The sequence below is a fragment of the Elephas maximus genome, chromosome 7 (assembly GCF_024166365.1).
Source record: "Elephas maximus indicus isolate mEleMax1 chromosome 7, mEleMax1 primary haplotype, whole genome shotgun sequence".
Lineage (NCBI taxonomy): Eukaryota > Metazoa > Chordata > Mammalia > Proboscidea > Elephantidae > Elephas > Elephas maximus.
In genome coordinates this window covers 75,828,384-75,844,736 of record NC_064825.1, presented here as the reverse complement: position 1 = coordinate 75,844,736, position 16,353 = coordinate 75,828,384, and the positions used below count along the sequence as shown (strand labels likewise).

General features: G+C 40.2%; 1 protein-coding gene across 2 annotated transcripts in view; it reads right to left on the bottom strand.

Annotated features, from left to right (window-relative positions):
• Nucleotides 1-9,701: 9,701 nt before the first annotated feature.
• PRMT3 (protein arginine methyltransferase 3) overlaps nucleotides 9,702-16,353 on the bottom strand; it is a 121,865-nt gene continuing 115,213 nt past the window's right edge. Inside the window, exon 15 of one of the 2 annotated variants that reach the window (XM_049890712.1) lies at nucleotides 9,702-14,078. In XM_049890712.1, the coding sequence (XP_049746669.1) occupies nucleotides 13,969-14,078 (110 nt within the window). In that variant the 3' untranslated portion in view covers nucleotides 9,702-13,968. The remainder of the gene's footprint in view (nucleotides 14,079-16,353) is intronic. The other variant, XM_049890710.1, reaches the window with a different exon arrangement.

The following is a 16,353-nucleotide window of genomic DNA, read 5'->3' as shown; positions in this document are numbered from 1 at the left end:
AACTATTTGCACCACCTAGGAACGCTTCTTTGATTATTAGTGAGGTTAAAAATATTTTATGTTTTTTGGCCTTGTATATCTCTTCTTGTGAATGACCCTTAATGACCTTCACCTAAACTCACTCTTTTTGAATAAAACCAGATTCTCAAACAAAATTAAGATGAAGTCACAGTTCATTTCTCTTAACCCAATCTGTAAACCCCGTTGCTGTTCAGTCAATTCTGACTCATAAGAGACTTCATAGGACAGAGCAGAACTGGCCCGTAATGTTTCCAAGGAGTGGCTGGTGGATTCGAACTGCCAACCTTTCGGTTAGCAGCCTTGTGCTTAACCACTGTGCCACCACTACTGTGGAAATTTGTGTGCCATGGATTCGCCACCATCCTGTTACTGAGGGAGAATGCAATTAGCTAAGTTGGCAAGAAGGCAAGGCGCTGGAAGGTTTCATGCCCTTCATTTGACTGACAAAAGGCCATGAAATGAGGTTGGGGAAGGTCAGAACCTGGAGCTGAAGGGTGATGATTCTTGCACATGATGATGCTGACTCAGAAGGAAAAGCCCTACAACAAAATCATGATTATTTTCTTGATGGCACGAGAAAATTCCTGTATAACCAATGCCATGGGACATCTAAATAATTGCTAGATAAGGGATTTTTTTTTTTTTTGGAAGAACTTTTTTTTTTAATACTTCAGATAAAGGTTTATAGAACAAACTAAGTACACATATTGTTTTGACATCGGTTACCAACCCCATGACATACATTTTCCCTTCTCGACCTTGGGTTCCCTATTACCAGCTTTCCTGTCTCCTCCTACCTTCTAGTCCTTGCCCTAGGCTGGTGTTGCCCTTTAGTCTTGTTTTGTTTTATTGGCCTGTCTAATCTTTGGATGAAAGGTGAACCTCAGGAGTGACTTCATTACTGAGCTAAGAGGGTGTCCAGCGGCCTTACACCCGGGGTTTCTCCAGTCTCTGTCAGGCCAGTAAGTCTGGTCTTTTTTTGTGAGTTAGAATTTTGTTCTACATTTTTCTTCAACTCTGTCCGGGACCCTCTATTGTGATCCCTGTCAGAGCAGTTGTTGGTGGTAGCTGAGCACCATCTAGTAGTACTGGACTAAGTCTGGGGGAAGCTGTGGTAGTTGTGGTCCATTAGTCCTTTGGACTAATCTTCCCCTTGTGCCTTTAGTTTTCTTCATTCTCCCTTGCTCCAGATGGGGTGGGACCAGTGGAGTATGTTAGATAGCCACTCACAGACTTTTTTTTTTTTAATAATTTTTATTGTGCTTTAAGTGAAAGTTTACAAATCAAGTCAGTCTCTCACACAAAAACCCATACACACCCTGCTACACACTCCCAATTACTCTCCCCCTAATGAGACAGCCCACTCTCTCCCTCCACTTTCTCTTTTCGTGTCCTTTTCGCCAGCTTCTAACTCCCTCCACCCTCTCATCTCGCCTCCAGGCAGGAGATGCCAAAATAGTCTCAAGTGTCCACCTGATCCAAGAAGCTCACTCCTCACCAGCATTTCTCTCTAACTCATTGTCCAGTCCAATCCACGTCTGAAGAGTTGGCTTCAGGAACCGTTCCTGTCCTGGGCCAACAGAAGGTCTGGGGGCTACCACCAGGGTCACTCACAGACTTTTAAGGCCCCAGACACTACTCACCAAAGTAGAATGTAGAACATTTTCTTTACAAACTGTTATGCCAATTGAGCTAGATGTTCCCCAAGACCACGGTCCCTACAGCCCTCAGCCCAGTAATTTTGTCCCTCAGGGAGTTTGGATGTATCTATGGCGCTTACATGACCTTACCTTGGACAAGTTGTGCTGGCTTCCTCAGTATTGCGTACTGTGTTACCCTAGGTAAGGGATTTTTTATTTAAATGTATGCACGACTAAAATTGCAGTAGTTCCAGTTGATATGTCCTGAAAAGGAAATGGTAAATTCTAAGTCCTTCGAGTGTGGCTAGAAATGCTCTGAACTCAGGAAGGAATGTCAAGAACCCCTTCACTTTTTCCATATAGCTTGGTAGGAAACCTGAGAGTTGGGGAAACTGGAACAATTGAGGAGGAGACTGATAACAACAATAGTACAATAATAAGAGCTCATTCTCAAATAGTACTTTTACATGCCAGGCACTGTTTTAGGTACTTCACATATATGTTAACTCATTTAATACTTGCAAATAGCCTATGAAATAGGTACTATTACTATTATTTCTATTTTATGGCTGAGAAAACTGAGGGATAGTAAGGTTAAGTCTCTTTTCCAAGAACCCACAGCTTGTAGTAAGTGGTGGAGCCAGCATTCAAACTCAGGCGGTCTGGCTCCAGAGTCGATGCTGTTAATCACTTTGTTAGGATTTCCCCAAATGCAGAGCATTTCTCAAAGTGGAGTCTAAGGAACACTGACTCTGTATGCTATTACACAAAAAAAGGCAACACTGGGTTGAGGTTAATGGGTCTTTACCTCAGAACTTAGGACCTGCAATATACCAATCTGATATATTTGACCTTTTAAAATCTTGTTTCAGAAAACATTTGCAAGAACTTGTATTCCACAGACCACAACCTATTAAGCACTGGTGTAGAGAGCTTTGGACTCAAACGCACAGGGGGTGCTGGGGTCGGCTTGCACCAGCTCTTGAGAGCCAACTGTTAAATTTTCAGGAATTTTGCAAGCTGATTGTTTAACTCAGCCATTATTAAAAAATTGAATTATATAAACTTACAACTAAATAAACCATATCGCAAAGGTAATAAGTACTGAAAACTTATCACTTCCTTGTTATTTTACTACACTTTGCTAACATCTATGTTCTTGAGGTTATTTCCGTCTATTATATTTGAATGGTGGAAATATCAGTGTGTTACTGAGTACCTCTTCCCAACTCCACGTTCAAGGATGTCATGTTGGTAGCCTGAAATCTGCCATGGTAAGGGCATTTATACCACAAAAATTGGCAAAGGCTCCGATTCAGGGCTTTTCTTGGGGAAAGTCTGTTTTGGAGAACTGGATATTAAACATCTACCAGCACAAAATTGTAGACACATATGCTTAAAATACTGACTTCGCTGTAATTGTCATTTGGGGAAAATGATTTAATGTTTTTGAACTTTGGTTTTCTATTTCATAATATTGTAAGGGTTACTGTATTATTTTTCTAGCGCTGCTGTAACAAAGTACCATAAACTGAGGGGCTTAACAGAAATTTATTCTCTCACAGTTCTGGAGTCCAAAATCAAGGTGTCAGCAGGGCCATGCTCTCTCTGAAGCCTCTAGGGAAGGAATCCTCCCTTGCCTTTTCTAGCTTCTGATGACTGCAGGCATTACTTGGCTTGTGGCAGCATGACTCCAATCTCTGCCTCTGTCTCCACATGGCTGTCGCTTCTCCACATCTGTCTGTGTCTCTTCTCTTTATATAAGGACACCAGTAATATTGGATGAGGGCGCACCCTACTGCAGTATAACCTCATGCTAACTCATTACATCTACAAAAACAGTATTTCCAGATACCATTACATTCACAGGTATTGGGGGTTAGGACTTGAGCATATCTTTTGGGGGGACATAATCAACCCATAACAGTTACATAAACTAGACTGGATTAAAGTAGCGGTTCCCACACCTGGGCTGCCGACCAGAGCACCACAGATTCCTGAACACTTCTAAGACCTTCTGCATTAGAATCTCTGCAGTGGTGCCCAGGGATCCGTACTTTAAATAAAGCTGCCCCGATACATTGTTGCAGATGGCCTGTAGAGCTGCATTTGGGAACAGGTGGTGAAAGCCCTCGGTACAAAAGAATAAGATTTCTGGACTGAAGAGCTGTCTCTTCTGCGGCAGCATGAGCACAAAGCACAGAATCAAGATTTCTCCTTTGGAAGTGTGACTCCTTACAGGGCTGAGGCGGAGAAAGCATCTCCCCTGTCCCCCTAGGTGGCTATACTTCTCTATAGGTAACTCAAAGAGGATAGGACTTTTCCTCTAGGCCACACAGAGGCTGTTATTAAAACTCACTTTGTCAAACTCTTTACAATCACAAGCTTTGACCTGTCTTGTATCCAAATCTTCACAGCAAGGCCAAGTGCGGGAAACAGACACCAGGATTGCTGCAGGCTGCCCTAATCCTTTTACTCATGTTCTAGGGTAAAAATGTTACATAGTAAAGCAAAAAGAAAGGCTTTACTCCTCATATGTTCAAAGAGGCAAAAGTAGGAAACGGACAAGCATGCTGCTACAGCCATGTCTGCCCGAGTCCAAGGAACATTACAGAATCATCAGTATATATTAATATTATAAATGGGCAAAACCATTGAAAACTTCACCTTTTCACAGCTTGGCAAGAAGCCCTGATCCTACATTTTGAATTGTCTTTCTTAACAATCATTGATACACATTTCAGTAAGGACAGTCCAAAGGTCTTCATTGGCCCCACAAATTTTCTATTCACTAAATGCTAATAGAAAAAAGATATGAGTGGAAACTATGTGCTATGTTTTATGATTTATGTGAAAGTTTTCTGAAAAGTTGCTTTCCAAGGTTGTCCTAGCTATTGTCTTTGTACCTCAGGGCCCAGTTGATGTGTCCTTGTCAGTCCAGCTCCAGCTGGGTCACATTTTAGGACAGGGAATAATGGTTCCAATAAAAAACCCAGCGCTGTCAAGTGAATTCTGACTCATGGTTCCAGTACTACCTCCTAAATCATTTATCATTCGTACCTGAATAAGGCAAACATAAAACGCTGATGTACTGTATTAGGCCCCTCAGCCTGACGTTCCAGACCCTGTCCACGTATCTGTTATTGCATACCATCAAGTTGATTCTGACTCATAGAGACCCTTGTAGGACGGAGTAGAATTGCCCCACAGAGTTTCCTATGCTGTAATCTTCATGGGAGCAGATTCCCAGGTCTTTTCTCCCTCTGAGATGCTGGTAGGTTCAAACTGTCAACCTCTCAGTTAGCAGCTGAGTGCTAAACCATTGCACCACCAGGGTTCCTTCTCCACATCTCTATCCATTTGACCCCAATTTTGCTGTCAAATAAGTCAGATCAGCATTTGTTTGAATTCAATATAAAATTAAAAAGCCATTGCCAAGATTTCCTTGCCCCTACCTTATTCAACCTCTACTCCCCAGAACCAAGTACTTTTAATTTGTTAAACAATTTCTGTTTTAAATTCTCCTTGGGGGTCACCTTTAAATCCCTCAATAATAGGTTTATATCTCTATTTCTTGGTGCATCCGTTTTAGACATTATCTATTATTGCTCCTGTCTATGATAGAACAGAATTTAGGTGACACACACTACTCTAACCTTCCCTTATCCTTCCCAGTATATGTTACTCTTCTCTTTCCATAATTGGCTATTTAAAAATTCTATAGATACTATTGCTTATTCCATCAACACTAGATTGTTTCAAGTTCTCACTGCATATGAAAAATTTTAGCGCTCCAGCTCTCTCCTCCACCGTTCCTCACCGTTCCCTGCTGCCTCCCAGCTAATGTCTTCAGTCTCTCCACATTATTAAGGCTAAATGGACTTCTGTGAGATGCGATCTGCCCAGCTATGACTGAGTTTTTCAGATTAAGTGGTTACTGTGATCTTCCTGGTTCAGCGTATTCAAAGTTGTCATCAATGTTGGTCACATAAAATTGCAGGAAACAGAGGGTAGAATTGACAATTCCCTCAGCAACACCTTTGTCTATTTAAGGAAAAGATAGACCCCCCTTCCTCCTCCCCCCATCATAGGAATTTTCTCATTAAACCAAACATCATAGAACAGCTTGAGAAGCCAGGGCAAAGGAAGGTGCAAGGGGAAGAAATCCTATTAGGGTGCCCAGCAGGAGGCTCATTGGAGACACATACACTAATGAAAGAAAGACCTGGAGCTCCATTCATGGTAATGTGGTCTCAGCTCCAGTTCCCAGGAGGAGAAAAAACAAAAAACAAAAACCATGCTGTTTGCTTTCACAAAACATTCTAGTGGCACTCTGTAGACCACACAAAAGGTTTCGGTCTTCCAAAAACCTTAATATAGGTAGGGGGAAAAGCACCGTTTAAAAGGAAAACCCTTGCTGTCACTATTATTATAAAGCTTGATAATGTTTTAAAAGTTTATCTGCTCAAGATACCTCATTACCTAAAATATTTCTAGTTATTAATATAATCAGGTTCTGTAGCTATGTGTTGAAGGCTTATACTTTTGGAGTCATTCATAATTTTGTCCTTCCTTTATCAATTGGTGAATAAACAAACAATATTAAAATGTTTTAGAAATAATTTACTTGACCTTTTTCAATGAAATTTTAACGACATCTGTGAAAGCAGTTTTCACATATTTACTAATACAGCAGGATTAACATTTGTCCATTCCAAAATATGCCAAATGATCCATTTTTTGAAAAGCATAAATCAAGTTCAAAAGTATCTAAATATGTATATGCTGACAAAATGTGATCCATCCATATGCAAAACCAGGGTTTCTCTGAAGGCTCAGAACCATTTGAAGGCCTTAAACTCTGAATTTAAAAACATCACAGTGGTTGTGGAAAAAACAACCATTTAAGTGTATACTAATGATATGCAAGAGGTTTCCTAATTCAGAAAGATAAAACAAAGTAATTCCTACATAAAAATAGATAAATAAGTAATTCAAGAGGAGAAACTGCCAGAGTAGCACCAGACCGAATTATTGGCCAGTAGATGCTGTGTTCATTTATTCATTCAACAGGTATTTTTTGAGCTCCTACTATGTGCCAGTGCACAAAAGCCTGTGGAAGTTCTCTTCTGATTGATTCTATTTTTCTTGGTGAAATAGGAAACAAAGTCTTCAGCTGAGAGTAACAATGAGGGCAATGGTGTTGGAGATTTGAGGAGAGAAAAGTCATCGAGGAGAGTTGTGGACTCAATGTGGTTGTGTGCTGTTGATTCCCACTCAGAGCGACCCCATAGGACAGAGGAGAAGAGTCCTATAGGGTCTCCTAGGATGTAAATCTTTCTGGGAGATCGCCAGGTCTCTTCTCCCACAGAGTGCCTGGTGAGTTTGAACCACCGACGTTTTAGCCAGCAGCTGGGTGCTTTAACAAGGCTCCTTGACCAGGGAAATGAGAAGTAACTTCAGGACATCACAGAAATCACTTGAAATTGTTGTTGTTAGTTGCTGTGGATTCTGCCCTGATGCATGGTGACCCCATGTGTTGCAGAGTAGAGGAGCTCCATAGAGTTTTCTTGGTTGTAATCTTTGTACAGAAACAGTTTGCCAGGCCTTTCTTCCACAGAGCCTCTGGGTGGGTTCAAACTGCCAACCTTTGGTTTAGCAGCCAATTGCAAATGGCTTGTGCCATCCAGGCTCCTTCAAGTGATATTAAAACCCAAAACCAAACTTGTTTCCATCGAGCCGGTTCCAACTTATAGAGACCCTATAGGACAGAGTACAACTGCCCCATAGGGTTTCCAAGGAGTACCTGGTGAATTCAAACTGCCGACTTTTTGGTTAGCATCCATAGCTCTTAACCACTACACCACCAGGTTTTCCTTCACTTGATATTAGAGGTCATGAATTTACAACTAAGCCAGTCAGCATGTCTTCCTCCAGCCTCACTGAGCTGCTCAGGCACAGTCATGGAGTTGGCCTTAACTAGGATTATGGTTTAGCCAAGAATACAGAAAAGTGAAAGAGCGGCAAGAAAAGAAGCGTTTATAATGATGGACTATGGGTTTTAAACTGAGTAAGGAGGGAAGTGCAAACATGAAGTGAGGACAGTGAATATGGGTAAACAACAATGGATTTTGGTCTTGGTGCACTGAAGGACTGCTGGAATTAGGATACTAAAAAGAGTGAGCTGAAAGGTAGGTGGTTTTAGAATGATACTTGAAACTGATATAATACAGAAATACGAGTTCTGGGTAAAAAGTCCCTGGATGGCACAAGTGGTCTGCAATTGTCTGCTAACCTAAAGGTTAGCTCTTCAAACCCAAATAGCAGCACCACAGAATAAAGACCTGGTGAACTGCTTCCATAAAGATTACAGGCAAAAAAACACTATGGAGCAGTTCTACTCTAACACACAGGATTGCCATCAGTTGGAATCAACTTGACAGCTATGGGTTTGGTTTTTTTAGTTTGAGTTCTGGGTCAGGGGCAGTTCTAGAATATGACCAGGAGTCTCTGGGTGGCACAGATAGTTAAGTGCAGGATTATTAACCAAAAAGTTGACGGTTCAAACCCACCCAGAGGTGCCTCAGAAGGCCTGGAGATCTTCCCAAAGCTCCGGTCTTGAAAACCCTTTCGAGCAATTCTACTCTGCACGTGTGGAATTACCATGAGCTGGAATTGACTCGATGGCAAATAACAAGAATATGACCATGGGAAGGAGTGGCTGAGGTAAGGTGGAGGGCAAAATCACTGGGTTAAAGGTCAAGGAGCCAAAAGATCAGGACATAGAAGGATCATTACATGAGATACTGAATTCAGGGGTTAAACAGTAGTGTGAAACAGTCAGTAAGGAGCTACATTTTCTAAGGAATGAGGGAGAGTGATGGGGCGGGGGGGGGGAGGTGACCGTGTCAAGGTAAAGGAGTTGGTGTTACAGTGTTGATGAGGACAGATTAAGAGCTGGGGAGGGAATCTAGGAAGGGGAAGGGGAGGATGGTTTATAAGTGGAAACAAAATGCAAGAAGTCACCTCACATCCAAGCCCAGAGGGATGAGTGGTGTGTTAGAGACGACAGTCACCATTTCACAGAGCTGTAGAGGAAGCAGTGTCCTCAGGAGAAAGCAAGGTAATTTGCATAGAAAAAGGGAATACAGAACTGCATGGAGACTGGAGATGGGGATACGGAATGAACTGGGAGACCTGGGCTTCTTGTGGTGACTGACATGAAGAGGAATAAAGGACATTATGAAACGAATCCTGATGGTGCCAAGGCAGTGGTCTCAAGGCTGTGAACGCTGGTAGAGGAGGGAGGGTAGGATTCTGCCACAAGTATGCAGTTCTTGGGCTCCCACGTGGTCTGAGCTGATGTAGTGGCCTGGTAGCCTCACTTCTAGTATCAACACTTTACAAACAGTATTGCAGCTACTCAATTTTATTTTTAAGAATGTATTTTAAAAACGTATTAAAGTTATATAACACTATGGAAAGCATAACTACTAGAGGAAAAAACCAAACCCATTGCCATCGAGTCGATTCTGACTCAGTGATTGTATAGGACACAGTAGAACCACCCCATAGGGTTTCTAAGGTGGATTTGAACTGCAGACCTTTTGGTTAGCAGCCAAGCTCTTAACCATTGTGCCACCAGGCCTCCTATTAGAGGAAATTCAGTTATAAATCCAAACAGCCTAACAAATTTTTTTGGGGGGGTATTCTTTCAATATTTTAGCATATGCAAGCTTTTTCTTGTAATAAGTATACCTTGAGTTATCTGGTTGTTTTACCTAACATTTTTATCACGGGAGTTTTCCCATGCTGCCAACAGGTTTTTGATTTTTACTGGGTGCATAATAGTCCATAAAGTGAATAATTTACTTAATTGCCTACTTTACTATTATTATTGATTACTGAACGTTTTTAAATACTTAGAACTAACACACTGATAGAACATTTTTATGAATTTTTAGCTACGCTCTAGATGATATTAAGGTGAGAGATAAAAATAATTTCTTTTGCAGTTTTTTTCCCCCTCAAAACTTTATTTATTGGAAAGATGAAATGGATAACTTCCAGGACACTTTAAAAGTGTGTGTTTATTCATCATTCCAATTGGAAAAGCTTTAACTTTATAGCAACAAAACAGATACACAAAATCATGTGAAACATATGAGCCTCCAAGCCAACAAGGGCTCTTTTGATAGCTAGGCTCCCAGGCAGAGACTATATGTATCTTCTCACAGTTCCTAGCATCACATTCTAGTTAGACAACTGAGCAGGGAAGGCTTTAAGGAGCCCCAAGGCATGCTGACAACTGATGTAAAAAGCAAGTTCCCTGATAGTCTCTCCTAATGTTGGCACTTTGTTTTGTGTCGGGCCCTACTAAAGGTCCAGAGATTAATGAGGCCATTGCAAATCCATTTTTTAGGCTCAGAAGTAATTCATTAACGGGGTTATCTTGTAGCTAATAGGTAGAGTTCAACGATCTCTAGCTTTGAAAAGTTCTGTTTGCACATTTATTCTGGTCTTAACTTGCTACCCTTACAAGGCTGAAAAGTCCAGTTACAAGCTACGAGTAGGCCAGGAGTTGTAAAAGTTGTTCAACAGACAGCAAGATCATAAATATTTTCAGCTTTGTGGGTCATAGGATCTGCTGCCACTATTCACCTCAGCTGTGGTAGTGAGAAAGCAGTCAGAGATATGTAAATGAGTAAGTGTGGATGTGTTCCAACAAAATTTACCAAAATAGGTGGGGAGGTGGGTTCAGCTTGCGGGCTTTAGTTTACCAACCTTGTAAGAAACAATGCTTGACCCCAGGTATCTTACCAACCTTGGTTTTCATCACAAATTAGTCTATCCTGACAGCAAGTGTAGACTAAATTTATAAACTGTTTTCAGTTTTTGCAAATGATTTCAGATGTGGCTGAAACTCCAAGACAGCAAGGCTGACACTTTTGGGGGTTATTCTGCTACGCAGAAAAACCTAACTACCTGGATGTTTGGGGTTTATGTTTCTAGTCCAGCAGCTTAAATTGTAATTTTGGGCCTGGCGTGTAGATGCTACACTGATTACCATCCTATTTTAATTTTTCCTGTGGAACACTTAGTACTGTGTTACACTACTCTCTCTACTTGATAGCATGGTTGGTAAGACTAGTAAGCAGGATCTTAAATTGGTAAAGTCACATAACACATTTTAGATATTGTTTCAAGAAGTGAGAGGTAAAATGCTGAAGGCCACAGGTGGACCACATTGGTTCACCTACACTCCCCAAACCAAACCAAACCCAGTGCCCTCAAGTCGATTCCGACTCATAGCGACCCTATAGGACAGAACAGAACTGCCCCATAGAGTTTCCAAGGAGCACCTGGCAGATTCGAACTGCCAACCCTTTCATTAACAGCCATAGCACTTAACCACTATGCCACCAGGGTTTCCTTCACCTACAGGTGGTAAGAAATCAAGCAACTCTGTGGGACTGGAATTTTTCCCCCTCAAGTGAGATTATTTCAGAATGTAAGCTGCCTGTGTTCTACAGCAGCGGTGGTTGCTTATTGTACCACGTTGTCTAGGCAATGCTGTACACTCTCAAGAGTTTTGTTCTCTTGAAACACTTCCTTTCAAAGGGCTCCCATTACAAAGTACTGGTCAACTATACAGAGATGACTACCATACTTGGATGAAAACCACACGATACAACATAATGATGTCAGTTTCCACAAAGCAAGATAGGAGAAAAAATGTATTTTCTCAACGGAAATAAAATCCCTCAGCCAGAATAAATTACCTTCCATAAACCTCCATCTGCCACGGCATGAAAAGGACATTGTATTTATCATTGTCAAGGGCTATGAAGTACTTATTTTTCACAGCAATTTAATGGCAGAAATTCCAATTAGAGAGCTAATATTTGGGCGCGAATATAATATTCTCATAAAATGTTTAGGTATACAAATTAGAATGTCCCGCATGGGAAGACTAACTGAAAAGAATAAAGAGTCACCAACTATTATGGCTGGGCTAGTTATAACCATCGGAAGAAAATCAAAAGGGTCACTGGGTAAAAAATTCATAAATATCAAAGATGATTTGAAAAATTTAGAAATACTTTCTAAAATGTATACTTTTTTTACATGTAGGAATTATGTATTATATACTTACAAGAAAAATAAAAACAAAAATTTGATGGTTTTTGACCACTTAAACTGAGTCCATTTAATCTTCTTACGGCCTCCTTAATCACTTCATCACCCCAACCTACTCATTTTGTCCATTAAGCCATCCAAGACAAAATTTAAAGTGCTTTGAGCTGTAATAATCAGCATCACCCATTGCCAGTAATGCTGTGAATTCAAATCCATGGAGGTTTAGCCCAGTACAAACAGCAAATCACGCTTATGAAGGAAAACTTGAGTATGGTCTTGATATCGTCATTTTGAAAAGGTTATTTTTCCTGTTGCTAGAAGTCTACTTTTCTAAGAACCAAAAAGACAGTTTCCTTTGGTGTAGATTTTGCCATTTTAAATATTGACTTCCTTTGTAATCATCCTTTCTCCTATTCATGTAGTAGACTAACAACTGCTATCTGATGAGGTTGACAATTGCTAAACTCATTTAATGTGGAGTTGTTTGTTGCTGTTTAGTTGGCTGATTCATGGCAGCCTTACGTATAAAAGAACAAAACACTGTCTGGTCCTGTGCCATCTTCATGACTGTTGGTATGTCTGAGTCCACTGTTGTGACTGTTTTAATCCACCTCATTGAAGATTTCCCTCGTTTTCGCTGACCCTCTCTACCTTACCAAACAGAATGTCCTTTTCTACCAGTTGGTCTTTCCTGGTGCATATCCAAAGAAAGTGAGTCAGTTTCACCATCCTCGCTTCTAAGGAGCATCCTGGTTGGATTTAAGGCTGATTTGTTCTTCTGGCAGTCTGTGGTATATTCAATATTCTTGACAACACAGTTCAAATGCATCAGTTCTTCTTCTGTCTTCTTTTTCTCTAAATTTGCATGCATATAGATGCCATATATTCTTCAAAAGTGGTCTCTGAGTGTATGATAATGATGATACTATCACTTAACATTTATTGTTTTGTGTGTGCCAGGCACTGTTCTAATTACTTAAAATGTATTAACTCATGAATTGTTACACAGAGATTAAGATATGTGACTATGATTACATAACAAGAAAGAGGCGGAGCTAGGGTCTGAACATAGGCATGACTCCAGAGTTCACACTCAACACTATGCTATGCTGCCTTGTGTACATCTTGTTTTGATGAAGAACCAGCTGCCAACCTGAGGCATGTGACCCACTCCTTAAATCCTTGTTTTCTTAAAAATGATTCCTTTGTAAGCTTTGTTTTAAATGCTTCTAACTGATTTTACAAAAGGTTTTAATATGTTGAAACATCGTTTTAAAATGCTTGTGGGTATTTCACACATTTTATTGAATGCTCTTCATTCTGCATTTCAAACTGAGTCAATAATTGTAAATGACACAATTTTATAGAGTAATATAAGCGTATTTAACCTTTGCACATAAATCTAGTTTGAAAAAGGCATTAGTAAACAAGTACATATGTATCCAGATCTTAAAAACTTCTATGAAACTTAGGATACATGTATTGAAATTAGATTTCCTAGGCAGTATTAGAAAATTATATGGCCAAAGAATATTCACAAAGAGGGAAGAAGCTACAAACTGATGACAGTATCCTGGATAGGATGATCAATTAAACTGCTTAAAAGAGGATTTGCATGAGAAGGCTGATGTTTTCTTTTCTATATTTTAGTCCCTTACACTTGCTCTTTAATCTATCATATCTGGATATTCTAGCAAATAACACAATTAAAAACTACTCCTCCCCAAATCTGCAATAAAATGGTAAAGCCTGGTGTATGGTTACAAGTTTAATAAAACATAGTCCAAATAACTAATCAAATACTACTGTTTAAAATTTATAGTAGGAAACTTATTAAAAACAATAAAAGACTATCTCTGTTCCAAATTTGGGCCAATTTAAATGCTTTTCAATACAGCTAACCTGAATGTAAAAATTACTTTGGTTATATCTGGCTGACCTTGCAAGAGTAAGATGACATAGGTGGAGCACAAGGATCCACTGGTGTCCTTCCTCAGCTGAACGGTATCAGATTCCTACATGCTTCCCTCTGACTGAGGAGACCCGTTAGGAAAGGTCCCGTCATCCACGCGCTCACATAAAATCATCCTCCCAGGAGCCTCTCCCGCCACCCCTTCCCCACTCCCCCGCATTAAAAACTGTTAGTAGTTGTGCTTCTGTGACTTTTTCACTGGAGACCATAAGTTTGAGTTGAATTATTCAATGTGAGGGTCACAATGAGAGAACGTGGATCTTTCTTATTCTTGTGAACTGTCATCTTTCCTTTCAAGGCCTCACCTATAAAAGAAAGGTAAAAAATGCATTTAAGAACTAAACAAATACAGTCTAGCAGAGAAGTAAATATCTACCCACCACTCCTCTTTTAATGTTGTGAGATGTTTAATTTTCTCTTTTTTATTTTGGTAAAAACATACACACCCCAGCATCCACCAGCACAATAATTTCTGGATTTACAACTAAATGACACTGATTGCGTTTGTCATGTTGTGCCACCATTACTGCTATCCTCATCCAAAACATTCACCGCCATTAACAAAAACTCAATGCTCCTCAAACAATAACTCTCCCTCCTTTTCTCCATCGCTCCCAACCCTGGTAACCATTAATAATCTTTGGTTTCTACACATTTGTTTATTTCATATACGTGAAATACAGTATTTGTCCTTTTGCGACTGACTTATTTACTTCCGCATAACGTTTTCAAGGTTATTCCCTCTTGTGGCACGCATCAGAACTTCATTTCTCTTTACGGCTGCATGGATGCTCCACTGTATGTATATACCACATTTTGTTTATCCATTTATCTGTTGATAGACATTTCAGTTGTTTCCACCTTCTGGCGATTTTGAAAAGTGCTACAATGAACACTGGTGTACAGGTTTGTTTGTACTCCTGCCTTCACTTCTTCTGGGCATATACCCAGGACTGGGACTGCTGGGTCATATGGGAGTTCTCTGTTAAACTTCTAGAGGAACCTCCAAACTGCTTCCACAGTGGCGGCACCATTTTACATTCCCATCAGCAACAGGTGAGGGTTCCAGTTTTCTCTAAACCTCATCAGCACTGATTGTTTTCCATTTTTTGATCACTGTCATTCCAATGGGGGCAAAATTATAATCTCATTGTGGTTTTGATTTACATCTCTCTAATGGCTAAGAAAGGAGCCCTGGTGGCACAGTGGTTAAGAGCTCAGCTGCTAACCAAAAGGTCAATAGTTTGAATCTACCAGCTGCTCCCTGGAAACCCTATGGGGCAGTTCTACTCCATCCTAAAGGGTCACTGAGTTGGAACTGACTCGATGGCAATGGCTAACAGCTAAGGAAGAAGCCATGGTGATGTAATGGTTAAGCATTTGGCAGCTAACTCCAAAGTTGGTGGTTCAAACCCAACTAGTGGCTCTGTGAGAAAAAGACTGGTGATCTGCTTCTATAAAACTCTGGGGGGGAGGGGGAGAGGGGCAGTTCTGTTTTGTCACATGGGGTCGCTATATGTCACAATGTACTTGACAGCACCTAACAACAAGATGAGTGGCTAAGGATGTTGAGCATATTTTCATGTGCTTGTTGGCCATCTGGATACCCTCTTTGGTGACCCGTCCAAGTTCTTTGCCCATTTTTTGACTGGGTTGTCTTTTTGTTGTGTTTAAGTTTTATATAAATTTTGGATATTAGGCCCTTATCTGATATATGGTTCCTGAAATTTTTCTCCCAACATGTAGGCCATCTTTTCATTTTATTGATAAAATCCTCTGATGTACAAAAGTAATTTTTATGAGGTCACATCTACCTATTCCGTCTTCTGCTGCTCAGTCTTCTGTTATCATATCTAATAGTCTTATCACCAAACAAAAGGTCCCCGGCCTTATCTATACATTTTCTTCTAAAAATTTATGGTTTTAGTTTTTACATTTAGGTCCTTAATCCATTCGGAATTGCTTTTTGTGTATGGTGTGAGGCATTGATCCAATTCGTTCTGCATGTGGAAATCCACTTTTGCCAGCACCATTTTATTAAAAAGACTCTGCCTTCCCCATTAAAAGGACTTAGCACGCTTGTTGAAAATCAGTTGACCATAGATATGTGGATTTATTTCTGGACTTTCAATTCTATTCCCTCGATCTATATGTCTATTATAAGGTGCCCTGGTGGTGCAATGGTTAGGCACTCAGCTGCTAACTGAAACGTTGGCGGTTTGAATCTACCAGTAGCTCCACTGGAGAAAAGACCTGGCAATCTGCTTTCATAAAGATTACAGGCTAGGAAACCCTATGGGGCCAGTTTTATTCTGTCAAATAGGGTCACTATGAGTCAGAATCAAATTGACTCAACCACATACAACAGCACACGTCTATTATTTTACCAGTACCAGGCTGTTTTAACTACTGCAGCTTTATAGTATGTTTTGAAATCAAGAAGTATGAGTTTTCTTCTTCTTCAAGATTGCTTTAGCCGTTTCATATAAATTTGAGGATTGCCTTTCCCATTTCTGCAAAGAAGGCTATTGGAATTTTGATGGGTACTACATTGAATTTATAGATCGCTTTGGGCAATAC